A 20,440-nucleotide genomic window follows, 5' to 3' on the forward strand; every position below is an offset into this window, starting at 1 on the left:
ATAATTTTTTTAAAATATTGTTCAGTCTATGCACCAGCATTATATATATATATATATATTGTTTCTTTAAAAAAATATAAAATCTGTTTATATATTTATTTTATTTAAAAATGAACAAAAGTGCAGGAAAGGAACATGAGTATTACTCCGCCCCCTGGTGGAGGACTTAAACACCTACAGTCACACGCTGGCTATCGTATTTGTTTCCTGAGTTCTAGTTTCTAGGGGGGCAGATTTCAAAGTGACACCACCGGACTGTCATAAAGCAAGGTTGGTTTCGTGTTAAGTGTTTTATAATGGAAATAGCGACATGGTAAAATTTTATAAACGAATTTTACGGAACATATTTCATTCGTTATTAAAGCTAGAAAAGGACTGCTAACCCAGTGTATTTCATTTGCCAGCTGTGAAATGCTTCACCTCTAAACAGAACCGTATAAAATGATTTCAAAGTTTGATTCTTCGTCTGGGAATTTTATTGATAAATTGTTTACTAACTCTTTGTGTTGATACTCTTGTATCGTACTGCAGTAGTTTCAAAGATGTTTTCCTACATGTACTGTATGCCGGGCTGGTTAATACTACAGACATGTTACAGATGTCAAAAGCTCCGGTTGTTTTTGCCCATTTCATCTTAATGCTAAAAAAAAAAAATGCTACAATACATTTTAATGTTCCTGTTTCACAATATGTTGTGGAAAGACAGTTTATGTGGGTTTGTCTCTGTACACAAACACAGTGGGTTTTAAATCAAGCAATCAACATGTTATTAAAAAGCAGATTTTTAGCTTTAATTCAAAGACTTTTGCAAATATTTTGAATAAACTGTTTAAGAATTACAGCAATTTATACACATACACATTTACCTATTTTCAGTTTATGAAAAACATTTGTGAAATGCATTAACTGAAAGCTCAAAGTCTGAAGTGTCCATTACATATTCCCACTATGATTCTATATAAAGTGATCTGTCTAAGTTAGGGGAGAGGCAAGGTATTGATAATAAAATATGGCACTCTATCCAGTTTAATTAACAGAGGTCTCTACTTCATGATCCTTCATGGTGGCATTAAAGTGAACTACAGTTAACCAGCCGCAAGTGAAGAAGACACATTATTAAAGCATATCATTAAATCAAGCTTATTATTATATTAAATACTGATAATATGCATTGATGCCATAATAAGGTGAATAAATATATAACTCCTGTTATGTGAATCTTTAGGGCTCTTTTTATTCACTTTCACTCACACAGATAATGTGATGTGTTGCTTATTATCATCTTGCAAAGTATCCTAGTATCATTTTATCATGATACCATCAGTATTGTACCTAACGGTGTGTCGTATTGTTTGGCCACAAGTCTGAGGCAATTTCACTGAATCTAGCTAAATGCAAATATTTTCTCTCTGTGTTTCTCTGCCATCATGCAGCAGCAGGATGGTCCTCTGTGCGCTGAGGCAACAGGTCCTGAGGTGCAGCAGTCACTGCAGAACCTGGGCCAGGTGATGGAGACTAGACATCATTGCTCATCGCTATAATGGCAACAGCAAATAAAGAATGTCAACCATGCCAAGTTAAATCCATTTTACTTGTTCACGTATTAAAAATGATGAAATTCATGTTGATCCTAACATCACAATTTCAGCTAAACTGGATTATATATTTACCATTTATTTGCATCACTTAGTAACATACATCCCCCATGCTGATTTAAACAGAGGTTGTAGTTGTTTGTTTTTTTTTTAAACCATTCCTTCTTCCTCTGTTTGTGAGTGTAAGCATGCAGTTTGACCTTTGAGCAACAAGAATCTATTTGGCTGCTTTGTAAAAGCTTTCTTTAAATGACTGTTATTGATATCTTAACAATCAGTATCATTAAGCTCATTTAACCTGCAGTACTCTCTGGTCATATCAGTACAATTTAATAAAACCTTATCAGCTAAAGTCCTAATAAATGGTCAATAAAGATTTGGGCCATGGATCACATGTGTTATGCAGTGTGTGTCCTGCATAACCGCTTTCTTAAAACCCTTCCATATTTTCATTAAGATTTGATATAAGAGTATAGCTAATGAATGGATATTACTGCCTGCTCTGTGCTTTTGTACTTGGAAGTATCTTTTTAAAAAGTAGACTTTTAAAGAAATAGGCTCTTAGGTAGGTAAACTTACACTAGCCTTGCACCTTACACTTAATAGGATGTGATTTAAAAAGCACTGATAGTATGCAGACATTCTGTAACTGTGTTTAAAATTATTAGAAAGTCTGAGATCTTTCATGTGTAGACCCTTGAATGACTCTGATGCCATTGGTTTGTACATTTAACATGACTAACATGTCATTTAACTTTAACGCACATATAAATAAGAATGGAGTTTAAAGACAAAAAGGCATTTATTCATCCATGAGTGTTTCTCCAAGGCTGCTGCAGAGACAGAGGAGTAGCTGTGTTTACTCCAGCATCCACGGCTTCAACCAGGATGAGATCAAAGAGAAGCTTCAGGCCTTTCATGGAGGCTCCATTGATCTGCTGAAACAGGACTCTGGCATTGCGGTGCTGACCATCAACAACCCATCTCGCATGAATGCTTTCTCTGGTAAGGTTACTTTACATTTGACGCAGACTGACAGATAAAAATTAGCCTCCCATAAATATTTGTAAGTGAAATTGCACTTTGGTTTATTGCCTTGATTATTTTTTGCCCTGCTGGCAGGCAGTATGATGATAGATCTGGAGGAAAGGGTGAGCCAGCTGGAGAACTGGCCAGAGGGCAAAGGCCTCATAGTTCAGGGTGCGGCTGAAACGTTCTGCTCTGGGTCTGACCTTAACGCTGTCCGAGCAATATCTAACCAACAGGTAACAAAGGGGACAAATTCTTTACTGCATTCATGTCTATCTTGGTGTGACTGTCTGGATTCCTCTTACTGAAGATGCCTAAATGATGCTTTTCTTGTCTCATAGGATGGGATGAAGATGTGTATGTTCATGCAGAATGCTCTTACGAGGCTGCTCAGGTAAGGACTCTAGTTTTCCTCTCTAGTGCTTTTTTGCAAACTACAACCGTTACCTTTATGCGCTTAAAGGGGTCTTAGTTTAGTTTTTATATAATGTGCACCACAGTATGCTTACAGGAGCATTTTTTCTTAGTGTAGGCTCCCCCTGATCTCTGTTGCTCTGGTGGAAGGGAGAGCATTGGGAGGCGGTGCAGAACTCACGACTGCCTGCGATTTCAGGTAACGCTCCTGAGAAGTTTCCGTTACATAACAGCATTTTATCCAAAAGCTAATAATCTAGCATGCGTATGTTATTCCTTTCTCGCAGATTAATGGAGGCAGGCAGCGTGATCCAGTTTGTCCATAAACACATGGGTCTGGTCCCAGGCTGGGGCGGTGCTGCCCGACTTGTCCACTTGGTTGGAAGCCAGAACGCACTGAAGTTGCTTGGCGGGGCTGTAAAAGTGGATCCCGAGCTTGGCGTAAACATTGGACTGGTGGATGGAGTCCTGGAAGGCCATCAGAAAACAGAAGGTGCTGCCCCTCTCCTGCAGCAGGCTGAAAACTGGCTCAGTCGCTACACAAAGGGACCTGCCCCAGTGATCCAAGCTGTGAAGAAGGTGGTGCTGTCAGGCAGAGAGCTTCCTTTGTCTGAAGCTCTGAGGACTGAGAAGGACATATTTGGGACGGTGTGGGGCGCTCCGGCTAACCTGGAGGCCCTGGCGAGCAAGTCCAAACACAAATGACTTTTGTGGAAACTAATTTTAGGGGACTAAAGTTATATATTTGTTTTGATTGAGTACTTTTACTAGGTGCATCTGTTCAAGTGCAGTGATAGTGAGAGATGAGTCATTGCACAGTGCTGTGGTTGTGATTCTTGTTGCATCTCTTTGACTTTATGCCTACAAGTTTAGATGTTAAGAAGCAAAAACACCCACTGAAGCTTCCTTTTTTAATGTTGTATACAGAACTTCCAGGTAAAGTAAATAAATACAAATCTGGATTATGCATCTGCCCCTTTGCTAAAAATACAGCATCTGTGGTGCACTGTCAAGTCATAAGAAATGTAGTATCATTCCCACTGTGGAGACTGAAATTATTGTGATTTGTTTACACTGGTGTCCTTGATAGTAACAGTGAACATGCTGTATGATCCTGTTGTGTTAGGGATTTAGTTTTCTAAACCCTTTCAGTGCCAATTCAGCAGATAAACAGTCTGTATCCTCCAGCTCCTCTGACTATGCAATTATGGAAATGATTAGATCACTCCAGGCTGATTAACACTGAAGCAGTCAAGACAATGAGGTATAATCAGCATGAGAAAGACTCATCTTTCTGTAGGACAGAGAAACACTGCAGTAGTTTATATCTTACTTGTAGTTTATATCAGCTGATTCTTCAGATTTCCTCAGTGTCCATGTCGCTGTGGCCTATTAGGAAAACCTTGGCTGTAGGAATGTTTTCCGAGTGGGTATCGCTGCTTTGCGCAGTAGCTCTCATCTTCTGCATTAGGAACATTCAAAATTCTGAAGCGCTGGGCCAATTAAGCATTTCAGCCAATCATAGTAAATATCATAAGTTGTACCCCCCCCCTCAGTGTGTTGTTCATTTTTCAGTAACCCGCAGAGCAAATAAGGCTCTGTAAAAAGTACAAATGTTCAAGGACTGCAATGGAAAAAGACGGGTCCCTGGAGCTTGCTGAGCTTGTATCCCCTGTTCCCCTTCCAAAGGTCATGTTTCCTGGCAAGACAACCAGCTGGAGTGTTACTGTCTGCTGTGGTCAGAATACCAAACACCACGGATGTGAGTGAAGGGAAGCCAAATACTTGGTGTAGAGAAAAGGTGGATGAAATGTTACGTAAAGTGTCCCAATTGATTGCGCTACTTTTAAAATCAGGATGGAAATATTTTCCCAGACTATGCACTGTCACAGAGACGCCAAAACAACAAAATACAGTCTCCAAACAGAGCGAAATAACTTCTGGATGTTGAAATGACACTTTATTCTTAAATTACGAACCATAAAACAAACAAAAAGGTTACTAAGCAAAAAAAAAGGTTACACAATGATTTATTCTTCCAAATGGAAAGTTTAAAACTGAGCCGATGACTGAGGCATGTAAGAAATAGAAAACCAATGCAACTTGAAACTTCTGCAGGATGACCAATAGCAATGGTATAGATTTGTTCTCTTACTCCCCCAGACATAATATATAAGAGGGTTTACAACCATAAGAAATGCACAAACACAAAATTAAAACATTTACTCAAACTGAAAACATCAATTCTCCACATCCTGCCAACCAGTAGTGTTTAAGTAACTCTCTCTTCAAACACGCACAGATTAGAATACACATTTATTGAGAATACTTTAATCTGGGACACTAACATGGAAGCTTCAGAGGCATCAGCAGCTTTAAAGGCACAATGCTGCTACTCCACAGTAAAATGCCAATTCTTCAAAGCTGGGAAAAGTTTTACACATTCATTAAAACATCTTAGTTGTCATAAAACTGAAGGCGAAATCAAACACAAAATCTTGGCATATAGCCAGATAACCTCAGGTTTCCAGATATTCTAGGTTGCTAATCATTAAGTGTCAAATTTACAATCCCATACAGTTTAAGAGCATCGTGTTGAAAATGTTTCCGTTCTTCATCATGAACAAACTATATTCTTTCTTTTCAAACCACAATTAGCTCTGAAATGAAAGACACTTCGAAAAAGTTCAGTTAAATTAAAACTTTAAGAAAATGCTTCATAATTAGTTAAATGTGAAGGAGACTGTTGAAGTAAGGTGGAGGCTAGGAATAAGGTATTAAGGGTTAAATTCTCTGCACGAGTAGGCAGATGACTTGAGCTCTAATGAGCTCATTTCTGCGTGCTATGTTAGCTGAGAGAGTTAAGTGCAGATGACCAGAATGCAGCCGTTCATAATGGCTGAGTTCCAAAATCCCATTATGCCTTCTTTCACTGGAAGTCACAAATCTGACTGGGGCTAACACTCTGCCCCCCCTCTGGGTGTTAGCTAATAAATGTAAACAGGTAGGTAGGTTTGGCCGAAGTCACTTTTAACTTCCACTTGCCTGCAATTTGAAAAAAGCAAACTTTATACACCTGCAGCCAGTAGTGCACAGACTGATTACAGCCAACTCTGTTGCACCTCCCTCAAATGATGTGCTGAACAGAAAACGCTGTGTATTCATCTGTTTACCAAGCTGTACCTTCTCTCTCTCAGAATGAGAACACTCAGTTCCAGAACATGAAAACAAACTTCTGCTGACTCTGTATTTTTGTGATGAGACTGTTAGAATCACGCAGATACCTCCAGATCATTGTGCTCCCAGAATGGGGCATACAAATAGAGGAAAACGTGGTTCTGTTTATTACTGGATGTGTAGTGCATCATTTCTCCTGCAGAAAGTATTCCACCCCCATTTGATCTGTGACCAAGTGAACGACAGCATAAAGCGAGGAACAAATTAATGAGGAACACAGCCATTTGGTGATAATATATTAATGATCGCTTCACACCTCAGTCACTGTACACTGGCCATCAGGCATTCTGGACCTTCCACTGCTACTGGATGAGGGAGACGGGGAGGCAGACTCTGAATGAGGAGGGGCTCTGTTCTCTGGATTCAGTCTTTGTCTCCTTGGCCTACCCTCCCGCGGCTCCACACGCTCTCCATCTCCCCCGTTCTCTTCTTCATCCTCCTCATCCTCATCATCACTCCAATCTCCAGAGCCAGACTCATCTACAGAGGTGTGAGGGTCAGAGGACCTGGAAGGTGAGGCCTCCTCCTCCTCATCTTCCTCTCCTTCCCCAGCCTCAGACCGCTCATGAGAAGGTGTGGGCCTGGGGCTGATTTGCAGCTGGGAGAGAGCATCCTCCAGAGGGGGGCTAGTACTGGGGCCTGGCTGACCACCGAGGGAAGTGGGAGGTCTGGCAGGAGCTGAAGGGGCTGATACAGTAGAAGAGATACCTGTAACCTGTTGCTGTATATTTGTTAGTGTGGTATCAGCCCCATCAGCAGAGTTCTCTCTACTTGTAGCCCCCACGGCCCCACTAACACCCTCAGTGTCCAATCGCAGTCCTGCCACCCCCTTCTTGGGAATGTCTAAAACGTCTCTTTTCATCTTACGTCTGCGACCGTGCTCATTACGCCTATACTGCACCATGTTCTCCAGGTCAGCTACATACAAAAAACCAGCAATGAGCATTTCGGCTGTCTTCTTACCCTTGGAGAAAGCGTCCTCCAGCTCACGGCTGGTTCGCTCATCATACTGCCACCAACCATTACGCCCCTCATAATACCAAGCGTGATCACTCGCTGCCCCACCTCGACCTCCTGCTGATGCTTTCAGCTCCTCTGGAGAGAGAAGTGTAGGCCTTTCCAGGAAGTCATCAGGTACTTCTTGTCTACAGAGAGCACATCGTTTGCTCTGCCAAGATGCTCCCTTTACACACAGGAAACAGAAGACGTGATGGCATGGCAGTTGGACTGGGTGGACGCAGCTCTGCAGACAGATGGCACACTCAGGAACTGATAGAGCTGGGGATGAGTTGCTGGAGCCAGAGCACGATGATTCTGCACTGTTCCCACTTCCACCACCACTGTTGCTGCCTTTCTTGCTGGATGGGAGTGAGCTAACAGAGTGGTCTACCTCTCCACAACTAGCCATCATGAGGAAGTACTGAAAAAAACAACAACACAAGAAATATCATAAAGGAAAATGTTACAATGAATGTGTTCTACCCATTTGTTTATTAGTAGTGTTAATTTCAATACAGATGTATATTGTGTGAAATTATTAATATTACTGGAGATATTATTCTGTGGCTATCATGCCTAGGTAAATGAATATATCTTTCAATGAAATGGACACTATGCAGCTGATTTTTCTTTTATTTTTATTGCTGTCATGACTTCACTTAACACAATGTTACTGTCACAAATTAGCAAACAAATAAAAGGCTAAATAAAACCAGCTTTTAATGTTGTCTAAAGGCACACTGGTACCATCACAAAATTCAAATACACTATCCATTTTGGACTTACTGGAATGAGCTTAGTGCTGATGTATCATCAGGAGAGCTGTTCGACCTTGAAACTTGCCACTGTCAAAACGAAAAGAGAAGTGAGTGAAAATGTGTTTCATCTTAAAATACATACAACTGTTCGGTACAATAACAAGCCATTTCTTATATGCATACATTTCCTCCCAATCAAACCCTTCAGCTCTGGCGTTAAAACCGATTACTTACAGGTTGGGATTAATTCACTAGTTATAAGTGAAACCTAAGAGGTTACTGTGTGTGATACAAAAGGCTGCTCAGTTACCTCACAACAATCAGTGAACTGTGCTTTGTGACTTAAACCTTCTATCGTTAAAGCAGGGCTAGTGACAAGCACATTATTTAATTAAATTTAACGGCTAACGATGTGATGGTTATAATACTCACAATAACTATTAATAGTATATATAAAAACTTGTCTGGCTGATTACCCAGCAGCTGGTCAAACAGTACCGTTTTACTTGTAAAACGAGTCGAACAATAACGACACAGAGGCTTTTCTCGACTGACAAAGCTTCCATAACAATGAAACCTGTTGTAGTTAGCTAGCCCTGGCTAATCTGACGGCAGCATTGTGACTCCAGCAAATAGACGGCGTTCATTTGATGGCGCTAGCTTATTTTAGCAGGGGCGACATAAAGAGTCAGAAGACGTGTTTTTCTCACGACACAAACACCGCAACGACCGTACACGTACCGTACCGCTGTGTTGAGCTGGTTTTCGTTACAATTCTTTTGATGGTACTAATGTCCAATTCTAATTTGCCCACTTCTGCTGTTCACTGGCTTTGTTTTCCTACGAAAAAGAAGCTGAGACAAAGACGACGACGCAGCCGTACGAACTGACGCAAATCAGACGTAAAATCGCGCGACCATTATCTTCGACGCATGACAACTCGGTAGTCTTCCGGTTTGCTCGTGGCTAGAGGACGTTGGTGTCACGGAAGAGAGGGGCTCCGAAGGCGTTTCAATTTTCACTCATTTCAGTAGCTGAATCAACATTCAAGAAGATGTTTTCCCGTGCTGTGAGACCTACCGTTAGCCTCGTGCGGGGCTTGGCCACCTCGTCACAGAACAACGCCAAGGTGGCGGTGCTCGGGGCTTCGGGCGGCATAGGCCAGCCGCTATCGCTGCTACTCAAGAATAGCCCCCTGGTGAGCCACCTCTCCCTGTATGATATCGCTCATACACCCGGAGTGGCTGCAGACCTCAGCCACATCGAGACGAGGGCCAAGGTGACCGGCCACATAGGCCCCGACCAGCTCGGCGCTGCGCTGCAGGGTTGCGACGTTGTGGTAATTCCAGCCGGCGTGCCCAGAAAACCAGGCATGACCCGCGATGACCTTTTCAACACCAACGCCAGCATTGTGGCCACCTTGACCGATGCCTGCGCCCGCACTTGCCCTGAGGCTCTGATCTGCATTATCTCCAATCCCGTCAACTCCACCATCCCGATTACATCAGAGATCATGAAAAAGCATGGAGTGTACAACCCAAACAAAGTGTTTGGTGTCACAACCTTGGACATTGTAAGAGCTAACACCTTTGTTGCAGAGCTCAAGGGCCTGGATCCTGCTCGTGTTAATGTGCCGGTGATTGGAGGCCATGCTGGGAAGACCATCATTCCTCTCATTTCCCAGTGCACGCCTAAAGTGGAGTTCCCTGCTGACCAGCTCTCCGCCCTGACTGAAAGGATCCAGGAGGCCGGCACAGAGGTGGTCAAGGCCAAGGCTGGAGCTGGATCTGCAACCCTCTCGATGGCCTATGCTGGCGCCCGCTTCACCTTCTCCGTCCTGGACGCCATGAATGGAAAAGAGGGAGTGGTGGAGTGTTCCTTTGTCAGGTCTGAGGAGACAGAGTGCAAGTACTTCTCCACACCTATCCTTCTGGGGAAGAACGGCATCGAGAAGAACCTTGGCCTCGGCAAGTTGTCCGCCTTTGAGGAGAAGCTGGTTGCTGACGCCATCGGTGAGCTGAAGGCCTCTATCAAGAAGGGCGAGGATTTTGTCGCCAACCTGAAGTGAACAGTTGACCCCCTTAAAAAACAGCTGTGATTGAGAATTTGTTCAGTCTATTTAAAGGCATCTGGCTAAATTTCCATCTGTCAGTGTCTCCTCTGTCGTTTTTGATTTAGACTCATCTTGATTCAGATACCATCCTTTTGAACTTGGTTGTATTTGTCATGTATAATTAATGTTTTCTTCTCAAACATTGCTTTATCTTGCACTTAAGATTTGTGTACATACTGTAATGTTGTAAAGTACATTTAAATCAGAATTTCATATATTTTCATGTGCAACCCCACATTAATGGAGACTTCTTTGCTAAATGAATGAGGAGGAAATACTGTCATGCCTGATGCAAAATGCAGTAGATGCTGCTGTTGAGCAAAAATAATCACTCCACCAATAAACAGTTTAGCTTTAAAATGTTTCTTTATTTATTTTTGCATAAAATGGCTTGAATGGGTACACCCAGATGTGACTATCCTACATTTCATATCTCATATTCGTTTACTTGTTTAAACTGACCAAATTGGGTTATGGATTATTCAAAAATGCACACAAATTTAATAACGCACTTTAATAAATTCAAGTATATTTTGCCAGAGTAGCTTCAGCTACAGAAAGATGGGCTCCCAGTATTTTATTTTTTTTTTTTTTTTAAAGTAAGTTTTTAAGGCCATAGCTTCTTACTACTGCAATCAGATTTAAGCCAAATGGAGAGCGTGGCATCTGTGTACTGAGTTTCACTTCCTAGTTGAGATCAGCTAATACTTGTTTGGATTGCACAAGATGAAGGTGAAGGGGCAAAAAAGAGAGATTAAAGCAGTCACAGGTACAAACCCATTATAGTTTTATTTGACATACAAGTGTTTTGGTTTCTAGTCGGAGCTGTATTGAGAGCTTCTATTTACACAAGAAAAACCAGTGGTAGATTAGATTTATCACTTATCTGGATAAAATTAACATTTCCACCAGACATGCATACACTTGAAACTTTATGACCATAATCCTTTTATTCATACCAAGCGGGTTCCCCTTTAGCTGGCCACACCAGATAGTTTGCTTACAGTGAATATTCTAATGATCTTGCAAATACTGCAAAGATGCAGTTGCCTACAAGGTAGGTCACCCTCAGCTGTAGTGATTATGAAGATGTCACGAGATGGAAGGAGCAAAAAAAAAAAAACCCTCACTTTTTATCTTTATTTTTTCTTTACAAAATCTGCACCAAATAAAGAGATCTAAAGAACAAGAACAACAATAATGAGAATTCTTCTACATAATGCTGGAAAATCTACATTCAAAATCCAAGATGCACAATGTTGTACCAGAGCCCTATTAAATAACCATTTCAACAAACGTGTAATGTCTTTGTCTCTCATTACATTTCTCTGACAGTCCTCCACACTGTCACAGACAATTCTCAGTGTTCTGCAGTCCCAACAGCAGTCTCAGCAGTGTCTCCTGGACTTTTCATAAGAGACGCTCTCAGCGGTTGAAGAGGAGCTGAAAACAATAGTGGCTCCAGCCTTTTGGCTGAATGTGCCCCGTCCTGCTTGTGCATAAACAGTATATTCAAATCATACAGGTAGCAGCAACACCCCCGCAGAGAGAGGTTGTGAGTGGGGCAAACAGAGGTGAGGGCGGGGAAGTTTTGGAACACGAAGGATGGGAAGATGACAGAAGTAAGGTGGTGAGGCATTGGATGTTATCTCCCCCGAGCACTACTGGATAGGGCCGTCTACAGGTGAGACTAGCTCTGTCTCATGGCCTCTGCGGTGCCTGTGCTCTGTTTTGTTCCTGTTAACAGAATCTTCACGTTCACCCGTGTCTCTCTCCTTCTCTCGTTCCCTTTCTCTCTTCCTCTCCCGCCTCCCCTCCTGATTCTCCTTATCTTTCCGGTTGTTGCGATTCCTTCCTTCTCTCCGCTCATTCTTCTTCCGTCCTGAAAATTAAGAAGACCAAAAAAAATTAAGATTTGCAACGTCAGTGGATTGTGGGAGGTGTCAGTAGAAATGACTGCACAAGTATTTTCACAAAGGAATTTGGAATAAAAATATTGTTAAAAACTGCAGTAAATGTAGTAAGATGTCAATAATATTTCAAAAGATTGTCCTGCTGGGAAACCTCTGTGAAGTAAGAAATGCCAATTCCAGAAAGTATGCACTTGAAAGTAAAGCATTGTGCACAACTTTCATTTACAGTGCAACATGCTAAGGTTCTCACTAGATGTCAGTGTTTAATCAGCGGAAGCAGCTACACTGTCGGGTCTATCAGCTGTTGCAGCCCTCTCCGTGTGTGATGAGTAGACCTTTGTCCAAAATAGAAAGCCTTTAAATAAACCCCCAATTTATCTGTTCTTGCAACACCATCTCATAAACAAAACAGAGAATTTTGGAATGTTGAAGGTTTATCTCTGCTCGAGCCATAGTTAATAATGATAATAACAAGATCCAGCCGCAGGGAGTTTTGGAGACAGGACCTGCAAGTGAAAGCAGAGGAGGCCCTTTCCTGTTGTTGTACTGCTGCCGCTCATGTGTGAGTGGAACGGAGCAGCACGGCCTGCTCGGCTGTTGGCTGGCCGGTCGGGGATTGTGAAACTGCTGAAGTCGGCAGTAGGCAGAGACATAGGGAGAGGGGAAAGAGAGATAAAGTGGGAGAGAAAACGAGATCCCTGTCTCTCTCCTGTCCGCTTCACGTTCACCCCCCAGCCTTCCTATGCTCATCATCTCCCACTCCGTTCATTAATCAAGTGTGGAACACAAGGCAGGTGTCTGCTTGGACCAGGGATCAAGTCTGACCCACACATTTTGAGCTTGTGATATGAAGCTCTCTCTGCCAGCTGTGTTTAACCTTCTAGAAATAATGAAAGAACAAGAGGACAGGAGACAGACACCACAGTGAGCAAAAAGTAAGTAAAAAAAAGAACAAATTATTGCGAAGACAGGTGATTTTAGTGATGGATGGTTGGATAGATGGACGGATGTAGTAATCTGACTCACTGACTCATTCGGGGTATGCCCCCTGTCCTCTGTAAACACAGGAAGTCCCCTTTGCTCTCATTGTTTTCTCTGCCCTGACACCATAACTATTTACAAGTTCAGTGGATTAGTCATACTGTAGCCCCTGTGCTTTTGTCGAGCCAGAAGAGAAACCTAATCCATGCCAGTGTTGAGATGATTACGAGAGTGTTTATCAAACCAACCTGCGTTTGGTTAGTTGGAACAGTTTCTGATGGGCCTTTTGTAAACTGTGTGTTGACATGTGTATAATGGTCCACAAATGGGACACCTTAAGAGGTTCTGGAACATTTTCAACCGACATTTAGCACATTCCCAAAAGTCAAGTTTTGATGAAAAATATCACAGAGTCTTAAAAGACTTTCAGTGAAGGATTTTTTGGCTGTGGGGAAAACACATGAAACACTTCCAGTAGCGTCATAATGTGGAACTTGAGCACATGGGCCATCAGCTTCCTAAACCACCGTGAATTTAGCTTTTCTTTGCACAAAGACTGGAAGCGATCGGAAACAGTAATTTCTGAACAATGCAAAGGTTGCTACTTTTTTGGAAATAAATGGAACGTAATATGTAATTTTTTTTTCTGTTTGTTTCAGGATTTAAATTGGTTGCATGCATTATTTGGTGAGGTTCAGAGGCACTGACCGGCAGATTTTTAAACCTTATGTCAAGTCCTAGGGGCCAGAATTGGTCCAGCAAAGACTCCAATCTGCCCCACTGAAAGGAGTACATAGGTTTTGAACTTTTAGCTGTATTTTAATACATTTTACAGCTTTTCCTATTAATAAAGACCTCCCCCATTGCCATTCAAACTGTGCCAAGGTAGATAAGAAAAGATTTTCTGTAAATTAACCACAAAAAAAGAAAAGGAAAATAGGTCTTTTATAAATATAGACAGTCTGGATGATTAGTTAAGTATCTTTATGCTGACAGAAATGAGTTTCCTTTGATCCAGCCCACTAAAGATCAAAGTGGTGATAAAAAATGAGTCTGACATCCCTGCGCTAGATGATCAAGTTAGCAAGCGAGCAGTGTCCTGGCATCTCAGCACATAGCTGGCATGCTTGACAGTCATATACATTTTGATATAATGTTAAACCATTAGTAGTAGCTACACTTTACGGCTGAGCCAGTTGTGGTAACTGCCACAGCTGGGAAGCAATGGAAACATTTATGATTATATGACATATGACATTTCTGGCAAATCTGGATCCAGTAAATATCTTGCCTGTAACTACTCTCAAATTCAACATAAGACGCCACAGATGACAAACATTTGTCTTTTGTTGTAAGTTTCCTGTAATCTATCATTAAGGATCATCTGGAATATTTGCAAAAAATATGTGAGTTGGCATTTACAGGAGCTTTATAAGGCTCTAAGATTAATGCTGCTCTAGTCCAGTAACATGGGATATATAGGTTATAGCTTAGGGAAAGCTGGGCACTGAGGCAATCATATTTTAGGGGAGGGCTGTGCAATCCTATGGAGACACCTCTGTTATCAGGCCATGTTATTCCCTTTGAAATGCCTGCCTGTACATTATAAGTTAGTGTAGATCTGCTGAACTGGCTATGATATAACTGCAAGAAATCTGTTACAACATTGTCATAAAGGACAGGATTCAAGAGGGCTTTACTGACTGCATACACAATACTCCCTCTCTCTCTCTCTCTCTCTCTCTCTCTCTCTCTCTCTCTGTGTGTGTGTGTGTGTGTGTGTGTGTGTGTGTGTGTGTGTATGCTGGAGCAACAAGTGAGCAAGCATGCTACACTAAAAATATCAAAATAAAAAAACAAGCAGAAGTATAGAGTGGTGAAGGAGGAATAAAAATCACAGACCGTATTAGATGACTCTATAACTGTGGTGAGAACAGCAGACAGACAGAGATCAAATGAGAAAGTTAAGGGGCAGTGAGGGTAAGGGGAGGTTTGTGTCTATGTATGTGAATATTTAGTAGGGGCACTGTAGGTTTTATGGTGGCACATCCGGGATGTGCCACCATAAAAATGTATTCTGTAATGGAATACATTTTAAAAGTAACCTTCCCAACACTGCACATCCCCTGTGGCAGGCGTTCTGTCGTCCGGGGAGATTTTGGCGAGAGCCAGGCGGGGATTATAGGCTATGGGCTGTCCCATAAGTGGAATGTTGGCTGCATGGTTGGCAGAATGTCATGGGGGTCTGTGGGTGTGTGTAAACCTCCGCCCTCGCTGACTGCTTGCTGTTAGTTGGCTCAACTGTCTCTAATATGCATGAGTGTCACTGAGGGTGTGTATACTGGAGTAAAAGGGGGGCTAAGGTCCATCCAGCTACAGCGATAGTGAGGTGAACTGCAGGCTAATTGAAGGACAAATCAGACATTACAACTATTGAGAGAGAAGGCAGCAAATGAGGTTGTGTATGTCAACATCAATAAATTAGCTCTGAGACTTAGCATGTCTGCTTCCCCACAGTTTTACACCTCTTCCGATTTTATATCACTAATTTAAAAACAGTGCTTAATCAGACCCAGGTGGCATTTGGGATTTTGAAATTGTTCTGCAGCTTTGCGGATGTAGGAGCTACAATAGCTGACACCTTTGGAGATCAAAAGCTTTTTTCCCCTAATATCAGTCATTTTGAAACAATGCATATGAACTGTGCTGTGATTGGACACATACAATCTATCATGCATACACATATTTTGTATATATTTACATTTATTTGATTATTTATATTGAAACAGGTTTTAAACAAGTTGCTAAAGTTGTCGTTGGGTTAGTTCTTTGTTGCACTGCAGCATGTGACAATTCAAAGATATACTTAGGCTAAAAAAGTCGCTCGTGGTCAAGGTAGCCATTCGTGTTACCTGAATCCTTGTTGCTTGCACGAGTGGCAAAAGTACAGACATTCTGTACTTAAGTAGAAGTGTAGATACTTGTGTTAAAAAGTACTGTTGAAGTACTGATTCAACTTCTTTACTCAAGTAAAAGTGAAAAAGTAAAGTCTCTGAAATGTACTCAAAGAAAGAAAGTAAAAAGTAGTTGCTTAAAGGACAATTTTGCCATCCATTTATATGCACAGGTAATAGGACCACAGGTAAATGCCTGGAATGCCACATTACCAGTCCATTCCTGGGGGCACGTGAGAATGCAAATGTCAGCACGGTTAGATGGGACAGTAAGCAGTCTTTAACCTGCCCAATCTTGATCTAGTACACCTGAGTGTTTACATACTACCTCCTGCCATGTGCTACATGTGAGAAAGGGTTATTTTTGACAGTTTCCTGGGATGAGTCGCGCAACGTCATCTGAAGATTACATGCAAAATTATGAACACTTACCCTGCAAAGTACAGCACAGCCACTACCTTCTAACTGGTTTAAACAAAAAAAAAAGAAGGAAAATTATCTTGCCAACATGTCAACATTTACTGATTGTGCATGCCCGTAGCCTTTTATGAACTGATTAAAGGTTCTGTCGCATATTTCCTAGATTTAATACACAGACATTTGGACACAAAGTATCACAAGAGTTTAGGTTTGCGGTACAGATGAGTGAAAATAAAAGCAAGAAGAATAAGGAGAAAGAAGAGCAATGGTAAAGAAAAAAAACAACAGGGTCAGGCCAGATTGGATGAAATGAGTGAAGGACTTAGTGTTCTAATGTGGAAGAGTAAAACAATGTACTGAGAGAAGCAGGAACAGAAGAGGATAGAAGGGGGCGGAGGGACAAAAGAAGAAAGTGCAAAAGAGGAGAAAAGGATGAGGACAAGAGGAAGGATGTATCAGTGTCAGAGAGCTGTTGGAGGATTACTGGAGGCTCTCTGAAGTCAGACCACTGACCCTCTAGCGTGTGCAGAACGTAAACAGCGGGTAGAGGATACACCGAGGCAGATAATTAGCTCCCACGCACCAGGGTTTCTCTTGGAGCTGGGGCAATTGGGTTATCCCACAAAGGAGCAAAGTCGATAAGAAGGGTCTGTACTGTGTCTGTGCACACAGATCTTTCTTTCTTTCTTTCTTTCTTTCTTTCTTTCTTTCTTTCTTTCTTTCTTTCTTTCTTTCTTTCTTTCTTTCTTTCTTTCTTTCTTTCTTTCTTTCTTTCTTTCTTTCTTTCTTTTTCGTTCTATCTGTCGCTCTGTCTCTGTACCCCTTTCGTCAGTCTCTGGGTACATCAACAGATCCGTCGACTCTACGCTAGACTCTCGGCACCGACCCCAAATGACTGGGTGCGCTAGCTGGGAGCTTATATGGGGGTCTATGTTTTCTTTGGTTTGTTGGGGAGTGTGTGTGTGTGTGTTGGGGATGATGATGAGGGGATAGATCAGTGAAAAGATACAGATAGGAAATGTGTGAGAGAGAGACAGAGGGCATATTTCACAGTCTGCCTTACAAATCACGCCAACTCAGTATACTGTCTTCACAAATTACCACTCTGAGTAATGGCTGTGTAGTTATTTCAGTGAGACAATGCTGGTATGTGTGTGTGCCTGCATGGAAATGTGAGTATGTGCATCTATCGCTCTTGCTTGAAATGGAGAATGGCACATCTATATCTGGAATTGTTTGTGCCTGTGTTGGTTTGCATATGTGTGTGTGGGAGAGAGTTATTGCATATGTGTGTGTGTATTGGCAGCTGTGGGGATAAACCAATACTGATCCCCTGGTCGCCGCGTGCCTCCCAGGGGGAGGATGTTGATGTTGAGCTGGCTGTTTCTGCTCCAGAGTCAACTGCTTTTCTGCTGCATCACACACACACACACACACACACACACACACACACACACACACACACACACACACACACAGTGTTTGTTCTGTAAGTGTGAGGCCCCAGGGGGCTGGATCTCAGCCTCCTACCCTGTCTGCAATCTGTCATTTAACACTACAGAGCCCAGGCGAAAAAACAACCAGCCGTAGCCACCAACCACCTCAGCAACCACACGCTCAGTACGCACAACACAAGATGATTGTAAATGCACTACAGCTTCGGGTTTAAAAGGGGACGAGCCCGTCTGAAAGCAGTTTGCACTCTATTCATTAGAAATAATCACGCTATCCCCTGTTTACTAGGAGCACAGAAAGCGGTTTTACTGTTTAAAATCCAAAGAGCTCTCATGGGTAAAACACGCAGCATAGCCATTGCAACATCACACATGTGTTCTCCCCACTGTCCTCACTCTAGCGACAATGACAGTCCTCTGAGTAAACAGTCGTAGTCCTGAGCGGAAGAACGGCTAGCTCTGGTTGTTCAAGCTTAAGCAGTGTGGTCTGGAATTCATAGAGAATTGAAACCGTGCCATGTAGCTCAAATACAATGTTGGCAGTAAGTGTGATGGGTCAGCAGCAATTACCAAAGACAGTGTAATATATAGTAAGCATCTTATTTGATAATTCCTTCTGGGGGGGAGGGTTGTGTGTTTTTATGTCGCATCACGTGGGATTTAAGTTGGGCACAAAAGCAGTGCTACTCTGTCACAGCATCTTCTCAGAAATTATGTTTTTTTTTTCTTTACCTGGACATTTCCTCCTCCTGACCATGCACTCTCTGATCTCAGAGACCTCAGGGCAGGGTTTGCCAAAGGACGACGGGTACTGCATGACCTGCCTTGTGCGGGTCTCCTGGCCCCGCTTGAAGCCACAGGTTCTACCAGATTTCGAGCAGGGGCTCCACTCGCTCCATTCACCCACCTCACAGTGCACTGACAGGAGGAAATTGGCAGAAGGGGAAATATAAGGATAATAAATATTTTGCAAAATTTTGACATGGGGTTACTCGCTTTTTCAAAATGGTTATTTACCAGACATTTTTCTTTAACATATCCACACTCACACTGGACTGACCTTGCGGTATGCACTCCATGAGTTTGTCATTGGGCTCATAGTCCTCTGGACAGACATGGTGACACATGCCACTGAGCTGGTATAGGCCCGGTCGGCACTGCTTACACATGTCGCTGCTCACACATGACTCACAGTCTGCAGGACACTCTGCACAGACAAAATGTAATCTGGCATGTAATATGTTTAATGTAGTTCTATATAAACTAGTTCTGCAACCCAAATAAATGAAATAAAAGGCGAACTTAAAAAAAAATCCCCATGCCTGATTAATGTAAACTCTGAGTACTCACTGAGAATACACTCCCTCTGTGCGTCGCTGCGGACCATGCCCTCGGGGCAGTTCTCCTGGCACTTGCCCAGGTGAAGGTAGAATCCTGCTCGGCAGTGCGTGCAGAAGTTCTTGTTGAAGCAGGAGTCGCACTCCGACCTGCACTCTGACGGAGAAACACAGACCCACCGCCAGCGTTTATTTAAACCATACAAGTTATTGTGTGTGTCCTGCACGTTAAATATACAGGGTGTCACTCTGTGTGTGTGTGTGTGTGTGTGTGTGTGTGTGTGTGTGTGTGTGTGTGTGTGTGTGTGTGTGTGTGTGTGCGTCTATGTGGTATGGATTGACATTTGACCTGCGCTGTACCTGGGCTCCGGGGACATTTCGACTTTTTGCTGTGTATTCATGTGTCCCCCTAAAACATGACTTGTAAATGCATTTTTAAGTGTCTAAATAATAATTTTTTCTACTTCTTATGAGGTCATTATTTATCTTTTGACCTGTATTTGCTTAAACTGTAGTGTAAATTCATTTATTAAACTATAATTAAAAGATTTTCTGATTTTCTTAAAAGTCCACCTATACCCCTCACCTGATTTTTGTGTATTCCAGTGTATTGCACAGCGACGTTTCGAGTTAGAGTGGATGTGTGTAGGTACTGCAATTTAATACACATTTTCAATACACACGGCCGGAAGTCATTGTGATTGGTAGGCTATATATATAGGCGGTACCTACAGGAAACGGCGCCACAACTTTCGCGCGCGTGCCCTTTAACAAGTGTATGTCGACGGCAATACGAAGACGGATTAAAAACACAAAGGTAAGCCTTTTTTAATGTAAAATGCACCATGACTTTAATACTATATGAAATTATAGGTGCACAGGCCTATATTAAACTGGTTTAATTTATGCTTTATGGACTGTTAGTGAGTCTTTGAAGAAGTAAAACGGCCCCAGCGTTTGTCATTGAGTAAATAAAATAGGGCTGACGACTAACCGCGTCAACGCGATAAAGCGGGCTAACCCGTGTTAGGATTTACTCGGTGTTAAAGCATTATTGTGGCTTAAACGTGTTAATGCCGACATCGCGACTAACGCGATTAACAATTAAACCAGCGCAGTCTGAGTCAAAATCCCTGATGTCGCTGTTAGCTAATTTCGGGCAGTTTGTCCAATGTCTGTCCATTCTGCTGACAGCCCTAAAATAAAAGCAAGGGTATAAGTGTATTTAGTCGTGTA

The 20,440-nt window shown here is 42.2% G+C and overlaps 4 protein-coding genes across 5 annotated transcripts; 2 read left to right on the plus strand and 2 right to left on the minus strand.

The window, feature by feature from the left end:
• The first annotated feature begins 213 nt into the window (after positions 1 to 213).
• Positions 214 to 4,916, plus strand: echdc1 (enoyl CoA hydratase domain containing 1). The gene is made up of 7 exons (XM_026184125.1): positions 214 to 270; positions 1,434 to 1,505; positions 2,425 to 2,600; positions 2,718 to 2,860; positions 2,966 to 3,018; positions 3,157 to 3,237; positions 3,326 to 4,916. The coding sequence occupies exons 2-7, from the start codon at positions 1,441 to 1,443 to the stop codon at positions 3,741 to 3,743; spliced, it is 936 nt and encodes a 311-aa protein (XP_026039910.1). The 5' UTR covers positions 214 to 270; positions 1,434 to 1,440; the 3' UTR covers positions 3,744 to 4,916.
• A 135-nt stretch (positions 4,917 to 5,051) lies between these two features.
• On the minus strand, positions 5,052 to 8,923 carry LOC113031748 (E3 ubiquitin-protein ligase rnf146-like). Of its 2 annotated transcripts, none has more exons than XM_026184123.1 (3): positions 8,779 to 8,923; positions 8,061 to 8,119; positions 5,052 to 7,695 (listed from the first exon to the last, which is right to left on the minus strand). In XM_026184123.1, the coding sequence occupies exon 3, from the start codon at positions 7,684 to 7,686 to the stop codon at positions 6,526 to 6,528; it is 1,161 nt and encodes a 386-aa protein (XP_026039908.1). In that variant the 5' UTR covers positions 7,687 to 7,695; positions 8,061 to 8,119; positions 8,779 to 8,923; the 3' UTR covers positions 5,052 to 6,525. The 2 variants fall into 2 exon arrangements, with proteins under 2 accessions (XP_026039908.1, XP_026039907.1); XM_026184122.1 differs by having other exon boundaries at positions 8,774 to 8,923.
• A 56-nt stretch (positions 8,924 to 8,979) lies between these two features.
• On the plus strand, positions 8,980 to 10,505 carry mdh2 (malate dehydrogenase 2, NAD (mitochondrial)). The gene has a single exon (XM_026184124.1). The coding sequence runs from the start codon at positions 9,087 to 9,089 to the stop codon at positions 10,098 to 10,100; it is 1,014 nt and encodes a 337-aa protein (XP_026039909.1). The 5' UTR covers positions 8,980 to 9,086; the 3' UTR covers positions 10,101 to 10,505.
• Positions 10,506 to 10,578: 73 nt separating this feature from the next.
• On the minus strand, positions 10,579 to 19,581 carry rspo3 (R-spondin 3). The gene is made up of 5 exons (XM_026184726.1): positions 19,554 to 19,581; positions 19,218 to 19,361; positions 18,928 to 19,074; positions 18,600 to 18,785; positions 10,579 to 12,027 (listed from the first exon to the last, which is right to left on the minus strand). The coding sequence occupies exons 1-5, from the start codon at positions 19,579 to 19,581 to the stop codon at positions 11,807 to 11,809; spliced, it is 726 nt and encodes a 241-aa protein (XP_026040511.1). The 3' UTR covers positions 10,579 to 11,806.
• Between the last annotated feature and the right edge of the window lie 859 nt (positions 19,582 to 20,440).

Source organism: Astatotilapia calliptera, chromosome 11, assembly GCF_900246225.1.
Source record: "Astatotilapia calliptera chromosome 11, fAstCal1.2, whole genome shotgun sequence".
NCBI lineage: Eukaryota > Metazoa > Chordata > Actinopteri > Cichliformes > Cichlidae > Astatotilapia > Astatotilapia calliptera.